The 16196-nt window shown below is 45.1% G+C and overlaps 1 protein-coding gene across 2 annotated transcripts in view; it reads right to left on the bottom strand.

Annotated features, from left to right (window-relative positions):
• Window positions 1–16196, bottom strand: part of LOC138299704 (dehydrogenase/reductase SDR family member 4-like) — a 207791-nt gene that overhangs the window by 37494 nt on the left and 154101 nt on the right. For both annotated transcript variants that reach the window (XM_069238201.1, XM_069238202.1), the window contains one exon: window positions 2419–2470. In XM_069238201.1, the coding sequence (XP_069094302.1) occupies window positions 2419–2470 (52 nt within the window). The remainder of the gene's footprint in view (window positions 1–2418; window positions 2471–16196) is intronic.

Below are 16196 nucleotides of genomic sequence, written 5' to 3'. Positions count from 1 at the left end.
TACTAACTGAAAGACCTGTTTAGGCATATTTTTATGTTTCAGTATAGGAGTATATTTAATAGCCATGGTCATAAGTATGGTTTTCCCTGAATAAATTAGCAACTGATTCTCATTAAGTATTGAAGAAACCCCACACGTATTGCATGCAATCAATTCTCAAGGCAAGGCTGCAGTGTCACTTTGCTTGCAATAAGCAATCTGAGAACCAGGGTTTTCCGCTCCATGTGGATGTCTCGGATAAGAATGCTTAGGAAGTCATTCAGAAGAATCCACTAATTAAGAGAACCTATGCCATTCAAAAAAGATGACCCCTGTCATTCAAAAGAGATGACTCCTGAAATTCAAAAAAGTAATAAAAAAGCTGACCACAGGTTACAGGGACCCCTGCCTCCTAATGTTGCTGGACCTCTCAGCTGCCTTTGGCATAGTTGGCTATCCCATACTCATAAGTCTTATGTAATATGTCTCAAATGGGATTCACTGGCAATAACCTTCACTTGTATTCTTCTTCCCACAATGGCCCATGTCACCATCATTCTCAACATGGAGAAAATTGGTGCTCAACATACATATGAGCCTCAAAAACGCCTCAAAAACGCAGATGAAACACAAATTCTCTTATTTCAAAGTCTCTCCTGTTTCAGACATCCAGTGCCTCAAACACTGCCTGCACATCATCCAGACATAGATGTCAAGTGCCTACTGCAGCACAACCCATCCAAAACAGCATTAATATTGTTTGCCAAGAAAACCAAACCATTAAACAATACTAACCTGGCCCAGTGACATGAACCTTGATGGTTTTGAACCCTAACTTTCACCAAATGACATGTCACTTGGAGCCACCCTAGAAACCAGCCTCACCCTCAAGGAACACTGTTAGACTTGGCATCATTGGCATGCCTCTAGATGCTTCTCTCCACTTCAAAGGCACAACTGTGTATAAATACAAGACCTCAGACACCAGCCCTTCAGTACACGTCTGGATCTGTGAATGTTCTGCCAGGGAGAAGGGCTGCTTTGTTAATGAAAGACTGCCACTCTGCTGGACTGCTGCTCAGAAGGAACTGCTGCTCTGCTGTGCTGCCGCCCTCTTGATAGGGGTGGGGGAAAACTGGACCAACAATGTCATCTTAACCCCAGGACACCAGAGTGACTCCAAGTGCTAGTCTGCTGTTCTCTTAATCTGAGGTTTAGAGACATGAAAGGCTCCCCAACATCATTGTGTGCTATTTTCACAAAATTCTTTGAAAATTCTAATCTCCAGTTGTAATGATTGGATTTAGTCATTTTAGTCTTATTTTATACTTTACACAGTGCATCTAAGTTAAGCTTGACATCTCTGTGCTAAGCTGCCAGGGGACTGAGCACAAGTTAATTTTAGCTGTGCTTGTGCCTTCCCCTGACAAGGATTGCAGTTGCTGCTTGGCCAGAGCCCACAACCCAGACAACCATCCACCCAATTTCTCACAATTAGGTACAATGGATATACCTGGGGATGAAACCTTAGCATTGTACCTACATGCATACAAAGGCTGGGTGAGGCCAAAGTGTAACATGGAGCAGGGTCCCGCTTATGCTCTCTCTCAACCACATGGGTTGGTGGCCTACCTTGCTTTGCCCGATTACGCCTCTGCCAGAGTCCGGTGGATCTGTGTTCCACCTGGCTTCTCTTCCTCTCTATGTCCGAAGTTGTAAAAAGAGTGTGAGCACATGAAAAACTGGGGCAACTGTCTGACAGTGGCTCAATCCAGCCTAATGTTGGTCCATCCAACCCAAGAGTCCAGTACCATTTTTCAGGAAGGCGCATCCTAAGCTGGAGTCTCTCTGAACGAATCATGACTCTGGAGTCAGCCTTGCACAGCCGCTGAACAAATCTTCCTGGCACACGTCGAGGTTTATTGACACACCACACTATGCAGGTCCTCGGCAGTCAGGCACCTGCAGCTAGAGCTGGTGACACCAGGCTTCTTCCATGCACACCACCGACCCCCATGTCATTTAGAGGGGCAATTAAATTATCCCTTTATCTGGGCATGCTATGGGAGGCAACTTTGAAGGGCTTGCAAGAAAGGTGACCTTCTGCATCCCTGACAAACATGAGATCAGTTCCTAAGATACACACACTCTCCTGAAAAGAAGTGTTCCCTGAAGCAGTAAATTCAAAGACACTTTGTTTTATGGTCTCTCACAAGATAGTGAAGTGATTCTTGAATCACTAATGTCCCAAAGCGCTGTAACCATTCCATCTACATTGCATACATTTCATTGTGAGTAGAAACACTGGCATAGCAATATAGGCTTTTGTTGAGCATAAAAAATGAAGCTGGTGGAGAGTTTGTGGTTTCCACAGATGAGACAGGTTCCAGAGAGCTAATATTGCTTGCTCTATAACAAGGTTAATGAGAAATGACTTACCGGCAATGGATTGTAACCAGTTAAGGATGAGATAAACACGATAGACCCTCCCCTGCAATGAGAAAAGTCTGTGTTTCATTTCAAAGTGTGAGATCCGCAAGGATTGTACAGACAAACATTTCATTTTATATCGCATCACTTCATTCTCACACTGTACCCTATTTCACACTGAAACTGGAGACTGTTTGTCTCTTTTTATGCACCCCCGCTGCTAGTGATGTTCTGTCCTCTCCCCTATCTCTGAGGCATGACCTGCTGAACTGAGGTGAGCCTGGAAGTTTTGTGCCCCTTCCTACCACACATTACCTTCATTCTTGTAGCATAGTGGACACTATCATGTGCAAATCATATCCTTCATCCTCCTTTTCGTTCTACCATCAATCCAACTGGGAATGTTGGAAGAGATTTGTAAAGAGAATACGTCCAATACATAGAGTCATTTTCTGGCATAAAACTAGACCAATGCCCAAAATAGCTCCATTTAAGGCTGTCAACTATTGACAAAAGGATGCTTAAAATCCAACGGGGTAAGTTGTCAAGCAGTTTATGAATTCCCACAAACTCATGAGTTTGTCGACAGTCACATAATCCTTGCCGATTTTATCCCACCATAGAAATAGTCAGAGATTTATTCCAGCAATGGGCTGGAGTAAATCCCTTTCCAAGATGGAAGAGGACGGAATGATCCCATATTTTGTGGGGTGTAGGTGGAGGGGTTGCTCCATATGGAAAAAGGTTTTCCCTGTAGAGAAAAAAGGGAAAATGAGGGCTGCCTTTTCCCATAGACCAGTTGGACTGCGTGTACGAAAATCACGTTAGGGATGGGAGGGCTAGATTGTGGGTGGAGCCAGGATAACAGTTAGGGTCAAGGACACAGAGAGAGTTGACGCTCTGTAGGGTGTGCAGAGATGCTGCTCGTAGCACTGCCTCTTCAAATCTTCAGCCTGCTCATGACAACCTCCCCAGCCATATCTGTCAAGAAAATGCCTGCCTCTCTGCATCCCAGCATTCTCCTTGATTGTTTCGCCCACTACTCCAAGAACGGGCTTCACTCTCTGGACACTAGCTGCATGCACTGCAATTTTGGCTCCCAATCATAGAGCGCACACAAGCTCACAAAGGTCCACGCTGTTGACTTGAACATTTATCCTTCAACCACCTTTCTTTTGCTCAACTGAGGAACAGATTGTTACCGAATTGTCTAGGTCCTGAGCATCCCCCAAAATGGAAATGCAGCCATCTCCACAGAATTAAGGAACATCCAACTACACTCAATGTTCTTAATAGTCACTCCAATGCAACTTGCACATGCCACAAACCAGTAATCCCCAGATAATGCGAGGCACTATACTGCTGTCTAAAAAAATACTAGGACAGCTGTCAAGCACTCTCTTGATATACATGATCTTATCAGGTACAGTAACCTAGGGATACTAATCATCACTGAACAAAGGTTTAATGACATGTATACCCCCTACTCCAAACATCTCGCTCTACACATCTACATAATCTGTCATACAAACAGATCAGCGGCTAATTGATGAGGCAAAGTCATAGTCTACCAAAATTACATAGACCGCACACAAATTCTCCACCTCACCATCTTTCCATGAAACTCTTCACTCCTGTCAGAAATCCTTGTCACATTAAATCACATCATTTATGCTGGTAATTTCATCTGGCCAGAGGATAATTTCTCCAGTAAAAACATATTTTGGCTGTGCTTTCCTCGTCGGTTCTATCTTGGTTCAGCTTTAGCACCAACCAGCACTGGAGCATACAGATATCTGGATTTAGTGTCACATATAGAATCTGAACATATGTAGGACATCATGTGTTCTTGCTGTTTTCATACTTTTCATTTCCAACTAATTAAAACATATTTTACAAACAAGAAATTGAACAAAGCCCCTTGTTATCCAGAGATATGTTAATGTTCAAAATTGACATTAAGGGCCTGATTTTAAAGTTGGCGGACGGCGGAGGCCGTCCGCCAAGGTTCCGCCGCCAAATGACCGCGGCGGCCATTCTAACATTTCCTCTGGGCCGGCGGGCGCTCTCCAAAAGAGCGCCCGCCGGCCCAGAGGAAATGCCCCTGCAACGAGGACGCCGGCTCAGAATTGAGCCGGCGTAGTTGCAGGGGTGCGACGGGTGCAGTTTGCACCCGTCGCGTATTTCAGTGTCTGCATGGCAGACACTGAAATACTTTGCGGAGCCCTCTTACGGGGGCCCCTGCAGTGCCCATGCCATGGGCATGGGCACTGCAGGGGCCCCCAGGGGCCCCGCGGCACCCCCTACCGCCATCCTGTTCCTGGCGGGAGACCCGCCAGGAACAGGATGGAGGTAGGGGGTGTCAGAATCCCCATGGCTGCGGAGCGCGCTCCGCAGCCATGGAGGATTCCCCCGAGCAGCGGAAAGTCGGCGGGAGACCGCCGACTTTCCGCTTCTGACCGCGGCTGAACCGCCGCGGTCAGAATGCTCGTGGGTGCAGCTCTCAAGTCAGAAAGTAAAATACATTTTTTAAATATTTTGTTTTAAAATTAAAGAAATTAGAAACAGCTCAGAAGAGTTTCTAATCTTACAGATAAGTGTAATGCCTACAGCACTGGCTGCAAGGAGAAACCTGTTTTTGTCCTAAGCAAAATTGTCTTTGTTGCACCATCACCGAAAACAAAAGCATGTATAAATCCTGTGCCAGGAAACATCATACTACGTTTAAATCTATGGGAAGCCGGTCATGTCAAAATTACAGCTCCCCATATTGGACACCTCCTAAAATGCATAGTGTGCTGCAAAATAAATATGAAACACACCAGAATGAATGTACTATGTGTCAAAATAATCATGATACTTGGCACAGTGAATCTGAATTGAACCACAACAAATATGAAATCTGACAGAGTGAATATGCTACCTAATGATTAATATGAATAACACACACACCGCATCGAATAAGAAATATACTGAAATATATATAAATAATACTGAAATTAATATGGCCCTCACTGTAAACAATAAAGCAATCACTGAACCAAATGCAATATCCACCAAACATAATGGGACATTTCTTGAAATGATTGACTTATGCCAAGAGAAATATGGCATACATTGAAATTAATATGACAGATTGAAAATAATATAAATTACTGAAATTAATATATTATATTCCGAAAAGAAAACAATGCCCATTGAAACTAATACAATGTTCACTGAAATTAACATTAAACATGTTGCAATGATTTTGAATTGTGTTTAAATGAATATTCCCTAGATGGCAATGAATATGAGACACACAGAAATGAATAGATGATTGAAAATGAATATGGCTTGTGTTTAAATGAATGTAATCCAATTGAATTGAAGTTGACATGCCTTCAAATGAGTATGTACAAAACTGAAATTCACATGACCCTTGTTAAAATGAATATGACAAGCCTTGAAATTAATATGACCCATATTCAAATTAATATGATATATGTTAAAATTGATAAGTTGCATCTTAAAATTAATATGACAAGTGTTAATATAAATATGACATCCATTGAAAAAAATAACATTGATTGAAAGTAATATAACACATGTTAAAATGAATATGACATGAGTTGAAATTAATATGACCTTCATTGAAATGAATTTGACATGTTTTAAAATGAATACAAGTAACGTTAAAATGATCATAACATTTATCACATTGAATATGGCTTGCATTGAAAGTGATATAATATACATTGACATGATTATGATATATGTTGCAATTGATATGATTCATGTTAAAATTAAGATGTGTTAATATGAATGAAGCATCAATTGAAAGGAATATGACACATGCTAAGATGAACATGACATGCATTGAAACAAATATGAGCTCCAACAAAATTAATTCAACATGTCTTAAACTGAATATGACCAATGCTTCAATTAAAATCAAACTTGTCAAAATTACTATGTTATGCTTTGAAATTGATATGATACACAGCAAAATAGATACTGCATATATTGAAATTAATTTGACCTATGTTGAAAAGGATATGAGTCGTGTTAAAATTATTATGACAGGTGTTAAGGTGAATATGACATCCATTGAAATGAATGACATTCATAGAAAGGAATATGACACATAGGGGGTCATTACAACCCTGGCAGACGGTGTTAAAGCGGCGGTAAGACCGCCAACAGGCTGGCGGTCTTTTTTTTAGTATCATGACCATGGCGGTTACCGCCATGGTCATCCGCTGCTTTCCCGTTCCGGCCGCCAGGGCGGAGACGACCGCTGGGCTGGAGACCTGGGTCTCCAGCCCGGCGGCCGTAACAATACCGCCGCCGGTATTGCGACCCGGCTTACCGCCGTGGATTTCCAGCGGTAGGACCCGCCATGAAATCCATGGGGGTAAGCACTATCAGTGCCAGGGAATTCCATTCCTGGCACTGAGAGGGGTCTCCACCACCCCCCACCCCACCCGACTCCCTCCCCTACACCCCCCACCACCCCTGCCACCCCCCAAAGGTGGCAGGGGCCCCCTCCCCACCCGACCCCCAACATAACATTACTGACACACACCCGACACGCACGCAGGCACCACTAACACACATACACGCACACACACCGACATACATGCCAACATCCACACACACACACAGACACGTACACCCACATTCACACATTCACGCACACATCCATACAGACATACATACAGACAGACACGCACACATTTCCGAAACACGCATCACCCCGCAAGCATACACGCACTCACACACCCCCCTACATACACAGACGCACACCCCCATGCATCCACACAACACACAATGCCCCCTACCCCCCTCCCCTAACGGATGATTGACTTACCTGTTCCATCGATCCTCCGGGAGGGGACGGGAGCCATGGGGGCAGCTCCGCCAACACCACACCGCCAACAGAACTCCGCCGCGCAGAATCACAGGACGTGATTAGCTGGGCGGGGTTCTGTTGGCGTGTCGGTGGAGGTGGAGCAACCTCCACTTCCCCGCCGCCCGCAAGTATGGCTGTTGGCGGCTCTCCGTCGGAAAAATGACGGAGGGCAGCCAACGGTCATAATACGCAGCGCGGCAAACCGCCACTACTGGCGGTCTTCCGCACGGCGGTCCCTCGGCGGTCTTCTTAAAAGACCGCCGAGGTTGTAATGACCCCCATAGTAAGATGAATATGAGCCACTTTGAAATGAATATGACACCTGGTGAAATTAATATAACCCACATCAAAAGTGATATGCCATTCTGTAACATGAATATGACACTTTTTGAAATTAATATGAAACTGTGAGATAAATGTAGCATGCTTTAAAATGAATAAAGCACATATCGAAATGAACACAAGCCATGTTTAAATGAATATTACTGCTGTTTAAATGAATATGGCTTGCTCTGAACTCATGTTGATTTGCTTTAAAATTAATATTACATATTGAAACTAATGTTACATATTCTCTAAGGATATCATATGGTCTAAAATTAATTAGCTATAATTATTATACCACACATATAACAGAATATAAAACAAGGAAACAGCCTTTACCACACATCCATTACATGCATCCATTTACAACACAGGCAAGTATTTCTACATTTATCACACAGGTAAGTATTTTTATAAATAGCATCATTTTTTATGTGCGCGTACAGGTAAAGGGAGGTGTTAGAAATGGGGTCTCTAGTTGTCAGTAGTTTGCACCGTATCCAAGTATGGAACCGCACTCTAGTCAGGGTAAGGGAGTCACACAGCTAAGATAACCTCTGCTCACAGCCTTGGTAGCTTGGTAAGAGCAGTCAGGCTTATCTCAGAGACAATGTGTAAAGTATTTGTACACGCACACACAGTAACACCGTGAAAATACCACTAAAGTACTCCACAGCAGTTTAGAAAAATGGTCAATATTTATCTGAACAAAACAAGACAAAAATGAAAAAAAATCCAACACACAAGCTAAGACACAAATTTTCAAAGATTAAAGGCCTCATTATGAGTATGGCAGTTTGTGCACCACTAGGGCGGCGGTCCGATCGCCATCTGCTTGGCGGACTGACCACAGTATTACAATGCTGGCAGTCCCATAGGGAAAGACTGCCGCAGTCCCGCCAGCACCACCAGGCAGCGCCGACCATTGCAGTGGCGAGGCAGGCCAAGTAGACCGATGGAGCCAGTGTTTCCCATGGAAACATTATGATGTTGCCTACAGCCAGCGTGACGTGGCAGTCCAACCACCAAATCCCAGCAGGTGGAAACAGAAAGCATAAAGGAAGCAACTCATCTGCAGGCAGTGTTACATGACCTGTGCCGCCATGGAGCCCATCACACACGTCCTGCTGCAGGTGCTGCTCATCGATGGACCCACACAGCACCCACATTGCAACAAAATGGAAGGTTAATGGGATGCATAATAGGCTGTGAAACAAATATTCAAAGCTCACAATGCAAACAATGCCTGCACAATAGGTATGGCAGCATCAGGAGCATTCATGGACACATTTCACTTTGCCCAAGCCCCATAAACAACATTTGCATAGGAACTGGCCCTTCATGTATCTCAGGGTCAAACAATATTTGAGCCAAGTGATATACCTAGCTGCCAAATGTGTAAGTGCAAGTCAGGAAAGCACATACAACAGCAACAGCATGGTCCAGACATCTAGATGATGTAGCTGTAAGATACACACATCAAAATGGACACAGGGCCAGTCAAATGCAAAGGAAGCTACCACAATTGAACAAACTCCATGTGTGGACAAACAAAACTCTAGCTCCCACACATGAGATGAAAGTACAATCCATATCAGGGGAAAAATCTACGCCATAGATGCTGACATTGGCCAACACAAGATTAGATACTTACCCTAAAAAGCATAACACAATGTAATGACACTCCAATTGGATCAACACCCACATATCAATACAGTCAACATCTACCCTTGTCTTGGGTGACCAACAGTTCCCACAAAGGCAGATATTGGAAACAACAGCAAATAGATCAGCAACCAGGGTGAAACACACACAACTCTAAGCATACAACACAAGTTACTCAGGAAGAACATAAAGAAAGAAAATTAATGGCAGGACAAATGTGTACCCATCAAAACAACAGCTTTGATTTATTCAATTAAAATGCTGAAGAGCAAAGGCCATTGGGCAGCCCAGAGGAGTCCTTGCACATTACTGTGCCTAAGCTTGACTTTAATCACTGCCAGAGAACCTCCACAAGAAGGGGCATCAAGTGGGCAAGAAGGCACCTCAGAGCTCATCCTTAGGTGTGGTGTGGTCAGATTTGGGATGGGGGTGTTTGAGTTTTTGACGGGGGCCTTTTCTTCAGAAGGGTGGGCTTCTTGTGAGGGGAGGGGTGTGGGTGCTTGCAGGGGGACAGGTGTGACGGGGAGGACCTGGATGTGGAAGGGATGGGTTGGGCTGTAGATAGGGGCCTCTTGGGTTTGGGAGGGGGTTTTGAGGTAACAGGGCAAGGTCAAAAAGGAAACTCTCCTTGGGAAAACATGTAGGGGCATCAAAAGGGGTTGAGGATTTGGAGGTTGAGGGAGTGGTGGGCTTGTCTGTGGGTGTAGATGCCTTGGGTGTGTGCATGTGTGAGGTATGCCTGTGACTGGGTGGTGTTTTTTGTGTGTGTGAGAGTGGCCATTTGTGTATCTTGGGGGACTGGGAGGTGGAGGTGCTGGGTGATGTGGGATAGATGGATGTGTATGTGTCTGTTGGGGTGGTGTCTTTGGGTATGGTGGATGTTGTGGATGTGTCTGTGTGTACTGGGGTGGTGTCTGTGGGTACGGTTGATGTGTGTGGGCTTTGGGGTGGTGTCTGTGGGTATAGCGGATGTGGTGGATGTGTCTGTGGGTGTTGTGATGATGTATGGGGGTATGGTGTCTGAGGTGTGTGGGGCTGTGGGTTGTGAGCAGTTGTCTCGGTGTATGGTGGGTGTGATGTATGTGTCACTGGATGTTGTGGTGGTGTCTGTGGGTATGGTGGATGTGGTGTGTGGGTCAGCGGGGGTATCTATTGAAATGGTGGCTGATGTGGTGGCTGTGGGTGAATGCTGAGTACCTGCATGACGATGTGTCTGGTAGAGTTTGTGTCGCTGTGTGCTGCTTGTGTGTGTTGAGATTGTTGCATGCAGATGTGTCTGTGTGCTTAGGACAAGTAGGGGAATAGGGGATTTGGATAGGTAAGAGGGAGGTGGTGGGAGGGAGGATTGGGGGTGGATTGCTCTCATCAGTGAGGAGGCCAGAGCCTGAAAAGATCTCTGTAGGCCAGATATGTCACTATGAATGTCTTCCAGGAAAGAATTTGTCTGAAGTTGGCTTACCAACCCTTGGGTGGCATTCACAATGGCAGTCTGCCCACAGAAGGCTAGTGACGTCCTGATACTCCTCAGGAGGTCAATAGCCTTCTCATGCATGGCAGCAGGAGTAACAGGGGCTTGCACTGAGGTACCTAGGGCAAAGGAGACGCCCACCCTCTTAGGTGAGTGGGGATGGCCAACTGGGTTGGAGCAACAGGAAGGGTGGTGCTAGTACTGGGGGTGGTGGACAAGGATTCAACAGGAACAGGTCCTGATGGGTGCCCCACCACTAGGGAGTGACCACTGGAGGTATAATCTGAAGATGATGAGGTTGATCCTGTGTCCTCTGTGGCACTTCCCTCACCTTCCGGGCCACTGGGTCCCTCCATGCTGGTGGTGTCATGACTGGCGGTACCGTGGCCAGATGTTTCCCCACTTTGGTTTCACCTTGTCTCCTTGGCTTGCCTGGGATGATGCAGCGAATACAAAGGGAAAAAGGGTCTTCACATGTTCCTGATCACACTTGAACAAAAGCTGTGATTTACAAACTTTACCATGATGTCAAGTAGGCCCCAGCAACAAACTACTTCAAGGTGGCTCCTACATGAACCATACCATATGCACGCATGCCACATGAACTGTCAACAGTTGCTCACAGGAAAATCAGGTCTCAGATCTCCAATTGCATGGGTAAAGTTGTGCAATCACAATACCCATTGAACAAGTAGGATACCATATCACCTTCAATGCTCTGCCTCATGGAGTATACTTGGTACTTATTGTCATACAATAGTAGGCCAATGCCAAGTTCATTCCAACAGATCCCACACAAGGTCATGCAGACATCTATTTGTCACATATGCAATAACACAACAATGAGAAATGATCCTCCAAATCATGCCATGTTGCTGACAGCAGTACAGTTTCCTGAAGAAGGTGACATGGAAATACTCACGTCACACTGGAAACATGTCAACAATGCACATTTCACCATGTGTAAATTGTCCTAATTGAGTCATGGAGGCAGTACTAATGTTGCTCAGATATACTACATATTTGGCATGGAAATTTACACTGTAGTCAAAATGTGCAAATTTACAGGGAGATGTGTTGCTAAATACATAACACAATGAAACAGCTAGCCCCAGGAAAATCACCACTAATATATGGCACCCCTTACAATGACATACTCTGATTGCATCAGTAGAAGCCATTAGTCCTTTGTATGTTGGAGAGGCCCAGGAATTTGCAAGCACTTGTAGAAGGCCCTGGACATGTTGCCCAATGGGAAGCTACATCACTGTCTCCATTTTGGTCTTGCAAACCCAGATGTCCGTGGATGAATGGTTCTACCCAACCACATGTGATTCCAACATAACTGCAAGTAACTCCATGATGTGTGCCAACAGTCAGGTAACAAATCCTTCCTATTTCACATGTGCAGTGCACTTTGCCACTTGATGCCACATCAATGGCATTGAAATGGATATTGTGTGTAAAAACTCTAGTCCTACCTGTCATGTCTCTCAATGCTACTGCAGTTGTACATGCCAAATGACAAGCAATGACTGGTGAGGGTATGTGTGAGCCAACAATCAATGGTGACACACTCCTGTGGCACCACATAAATTGTAGCCCTACTGCATATGTCCAATTCCAAAGACAGGTTGGCATTCAAATATATGTGAGGGAATACAGAAATCTTCCAGTGAACACAGGTAGACAAAGCATGAAACAGCAGTGTACACATTTTGTCAAAAGAGAATGGGACACATGCTAACATGTCACACAAGGAATTCTGACAACAGTGATGGGCCATAAATCATGTCAATGGACATTCTCCACTTACCAAGGGAAAGTTTTGATCTGCAGCTGCACTCAAAGAACAATGTATGCCCAGTCACATGTGTGATGCTACCTTCACATGTCAGATAGTAGTGAGGCACCAGTACTCATCACACACTAACAACAAGTGGCCTCTGGGGAGCAGTTGCCAATTTACTCACTTGACCAGACACACGGCTGAGGACAGTGATCCATCACTTCTTTTTCTTTGGACTGTAACACTGAGGAGTAGTGGTCTGTTGCATAGAAGTTAGACCCACTACAACAACAAACCATCCTTGATTGATCACTGTACAAAGCAATGTGTTGTCCCTGAAGAATATTTGTTTTGTGGATTGTACTCAGTTGTGTCCTAGGTCCTTGGGATACTAGGCAAGGCACATCAATATGCACCAAATTACATATCGACACAAACACTTACTCATCTTGTGTGTCACACATGGTCGGTCCCCAGTGATCAGGAGGAGATGTCAGAACCTAACACATTAACTTGGCTGTGTGACAGGCAGTAATATGTCCTGTACTCACATCCTTGTGGCTGCTGTGCTCCCTGCAAACACCCATCAAGGTCCGGGTATACTACTGCCAGAATATGGACCCCTAGGGGGTTCATGCTTTGAGGTGTGCCTGCTCATGTTGGGAGGACAGCCCCAGCTGAATCTCTGCGATCTTCTGGCCCCATATCTCAGGTCCTCCCACCTCTTGCAACAGTGGGCGCTTTGCCGGCTATGGATCCCCAAGGTCCGCACCTCCTGGACGATGGCTCTCCAAATCTCCTTCTTTTGATGGGTGTTTACCTATATGGATCCAAGAGACAAATCAGGTGATTACAAACACATATTTTTGCTCAAATGGTTGTTTCACACACGTCAGAAACACCAAGCATAAAATGGGCAATTTGTCAACACACCACAACTGTGAAGCATATGCCAATAAGTGCAGGGACATGACTACACACTTTTGGATGCATCTGCAGACTAACCCACTACCCTGCTCAAGGCCTACAATGACCAAGCAAGTCTAAAGACATCAGGTATTCGATGCTCCAGCAACATGTACTATGATGTGAGCCACAATGAAACGCCAGACACCAATTTGGTTTCTGAAGGGTAAACTCCTTAGGCCTCACTGGAAAAACCCATTTACACTCTGCAGCATTGACTCAATGCATATAGTCCCTACAGGCAACTATCATAGTACAGACTTCACCCTTATACTTAAGTGACAATGAAAGGGTTGGCATGGTGGGTACGGAAAGTGTCTTGCCTATGCATGTGTGGACATGTGGGCTACCAAATGCAGACTCATGTCACTTCAGAGTAGGTTTTGGTGGTATGTACCTGTACCACAAACACTCCTTTAAATATATGTTTGTAGCCTACAGAGATGGCATCCAACATATAAAGGTATGCATTGTACAATTTATGCTAGGTAACCAAGCTATTGAGTCACATGTCATGGCCTCCCAGGAATCTACACACTATCTGCACTTAGGGTCTGCCATTTATACAATAAGACTGTACAGGACAAACATGACTTCCATGAAGGTGACAACAGAGCTTTGGTAGTAAGGGACCTGTCATGAGTCAAAGATACACATTGACAATGATGCAAAATGCACATATGGGCTAGTTCAGGGATTTACTTCTGTACCCATTACTAATCTACTCAATGGACTGAGGTATTCGGGACATGATTTGCCACTAGAGCCTCATATTGGCCACCTGACAGAATCTGCATGGCTACAGGAAGTGGGCACAGTGCCACAGTTGCATAGCCACAGTGACTCTCCCACAGCCTGGACTATCTCTCATATTGGGAGATACATTTGACAGGCCTTGATCTCTGTAGGCTGAGCATACAGAACCTACATGACACTCACATTTCCATCACTTCCATGCATGACAGTACATCATGTGGCCATCAGCAATGTGGCTTGTGGGGCAACCTGAAGGGCACAGTGAGTCATGATATGCCTTCCAGACAATGGTTTGGCAAGGCCAGATGTGGATTGAAATATCTGTGGCACAATAGACATTGCTTGCAATATCCTCAATGACTCAGGCAAGATGCATTCACAGCTCATGCTGTCATGCACATACACATTGTCTAGCATTTATAGACATCATAAACCCCCAAAAAGTCAGTGGATGGCAGTAAAGTCTGCTTGCCTAGCTATGTGCATTTAAGACAAGGAGGATCTAGGAACCACAAAAAATAATCACAAAACACAATGAGAATGAGCACAACTTTTAATACTGGTCTCCAATACCGGCACCATTTATATCCCATTGGCGCCACACAGACTGCCACAACAGGCACACAAGATGTCTAACTGGCACACAGGGGAACTTTGTACACTGTGAGGAGGGAAAGGAAGGTGTTGAACTGAGTCAATTATTAGGTACTTACCTGCTCCTCTGGTAGGCAGTAGAGCGGACCGTACAGGGGAAGAACCTTGCTCACAAGTCTATCCAGCGCCTCTGGATAGAAAGCAGTTGTCCTTTCACCTGCTCTACGTGGCATGACTGGTCCCGGAGGCCGCACACAGCAGCTGAAGTGGTGGAGGTGTTGCTCTCAGCAGTGTCAGGAGTCAAGTGGTTGATTTTGCACAAAGCGGCGTACACTTATGCCACATATGCGGTCATCAATGTTGATGGACATATCCATTGGGCAGCTAGCACCACTGGCAATAATGTTAGCCTATGGCTGTGTCTGCCGCTGTTTTAAACCACCTCCACGCAGATGACTTCCACTGCCGGCTGTGGGTGGTTCCTGATGCCCAGTGGAGTACATCAGGCATCCACCGTTTTGCCAGCTTGAAAGACAGTACATGGCCCTGCTATATGCATCTCAAAAACAATCATCAATCTGTCTTGTTGTGTAGGTCCGACTACACAATCACCAGTGTAGTAGGTTGGACGGCACAGAAGGTATATGATGGCAGTGCACGGGCCACCATCGTTGACAGTATTTTGGGGGGTCAGAAAATACAGTTACATTTCAAGGGGGAACTGTGTAGAAGATAGTTGGGTGTCGCCCAAATCCATGTTGTGGACACATGGGTTCATAACCATGGGGGTCACACTTGACCCTTGTGTAGTTGTCAGCTGCCATATGTTCTGGGTATCATGTGTATCCAGTCAGAAATGCTTTGTCACATGATATTGTTGGCATGCATCATGTTGCTGTGGACACAGTGACTAATGTTCCAAATCATGTCTTTTCAAACATAGGCACCCTGGGAGGGGGAGGATGCAACAACCTCCTGTCTACCGTCATTGCCAGACCTTCAGACCATGGAGGAATGCCACGTCATCCAGCTCCACCGCTTGAATAGGCAAACAATAGTGGATTTATGCCATCAGATGGAGCCAGAACGGATGCCAGCGAACAGTAATCCATACTGCATACCATCCATTGTACAAGTCATGTCAGTAGTGCACTTCCTGGAAATAGGGGCCTTCCAACATACAGTGGCCCTATCTGGTGGAATGTCCCAACCTATGTTCTGGTGTTGAAAGATTTCCTATCAGCAGTGTTGAAACATACAGACTGCTATGTCATTTTCCCTCGATGTGAGGATTTAGGCAATGTGAAGGCTGACTTCTAAGGTTTTGCCAG

Source organism: Pleurodeles waltl, chromosome 6, assembly GCF_031143425.1.
Source record: "Pleurodeles waltl isolate 20211129_DDA chromosome 6, aPleWal1.hap1.20221129, whole genome shotgun sequence".
Classification (NCBI taxonomy): Eukaryota; Metazoa; Chordata; class Amphibia; order Caudata; family Salamandridae; genus Pleurodeles; species Pleurodeles waltl.
The sequence above is the reverse complement of the archived record's forward strand: the minus strand, read 5'-3'. Positions and strand labels throughout refer to the sequence as shown.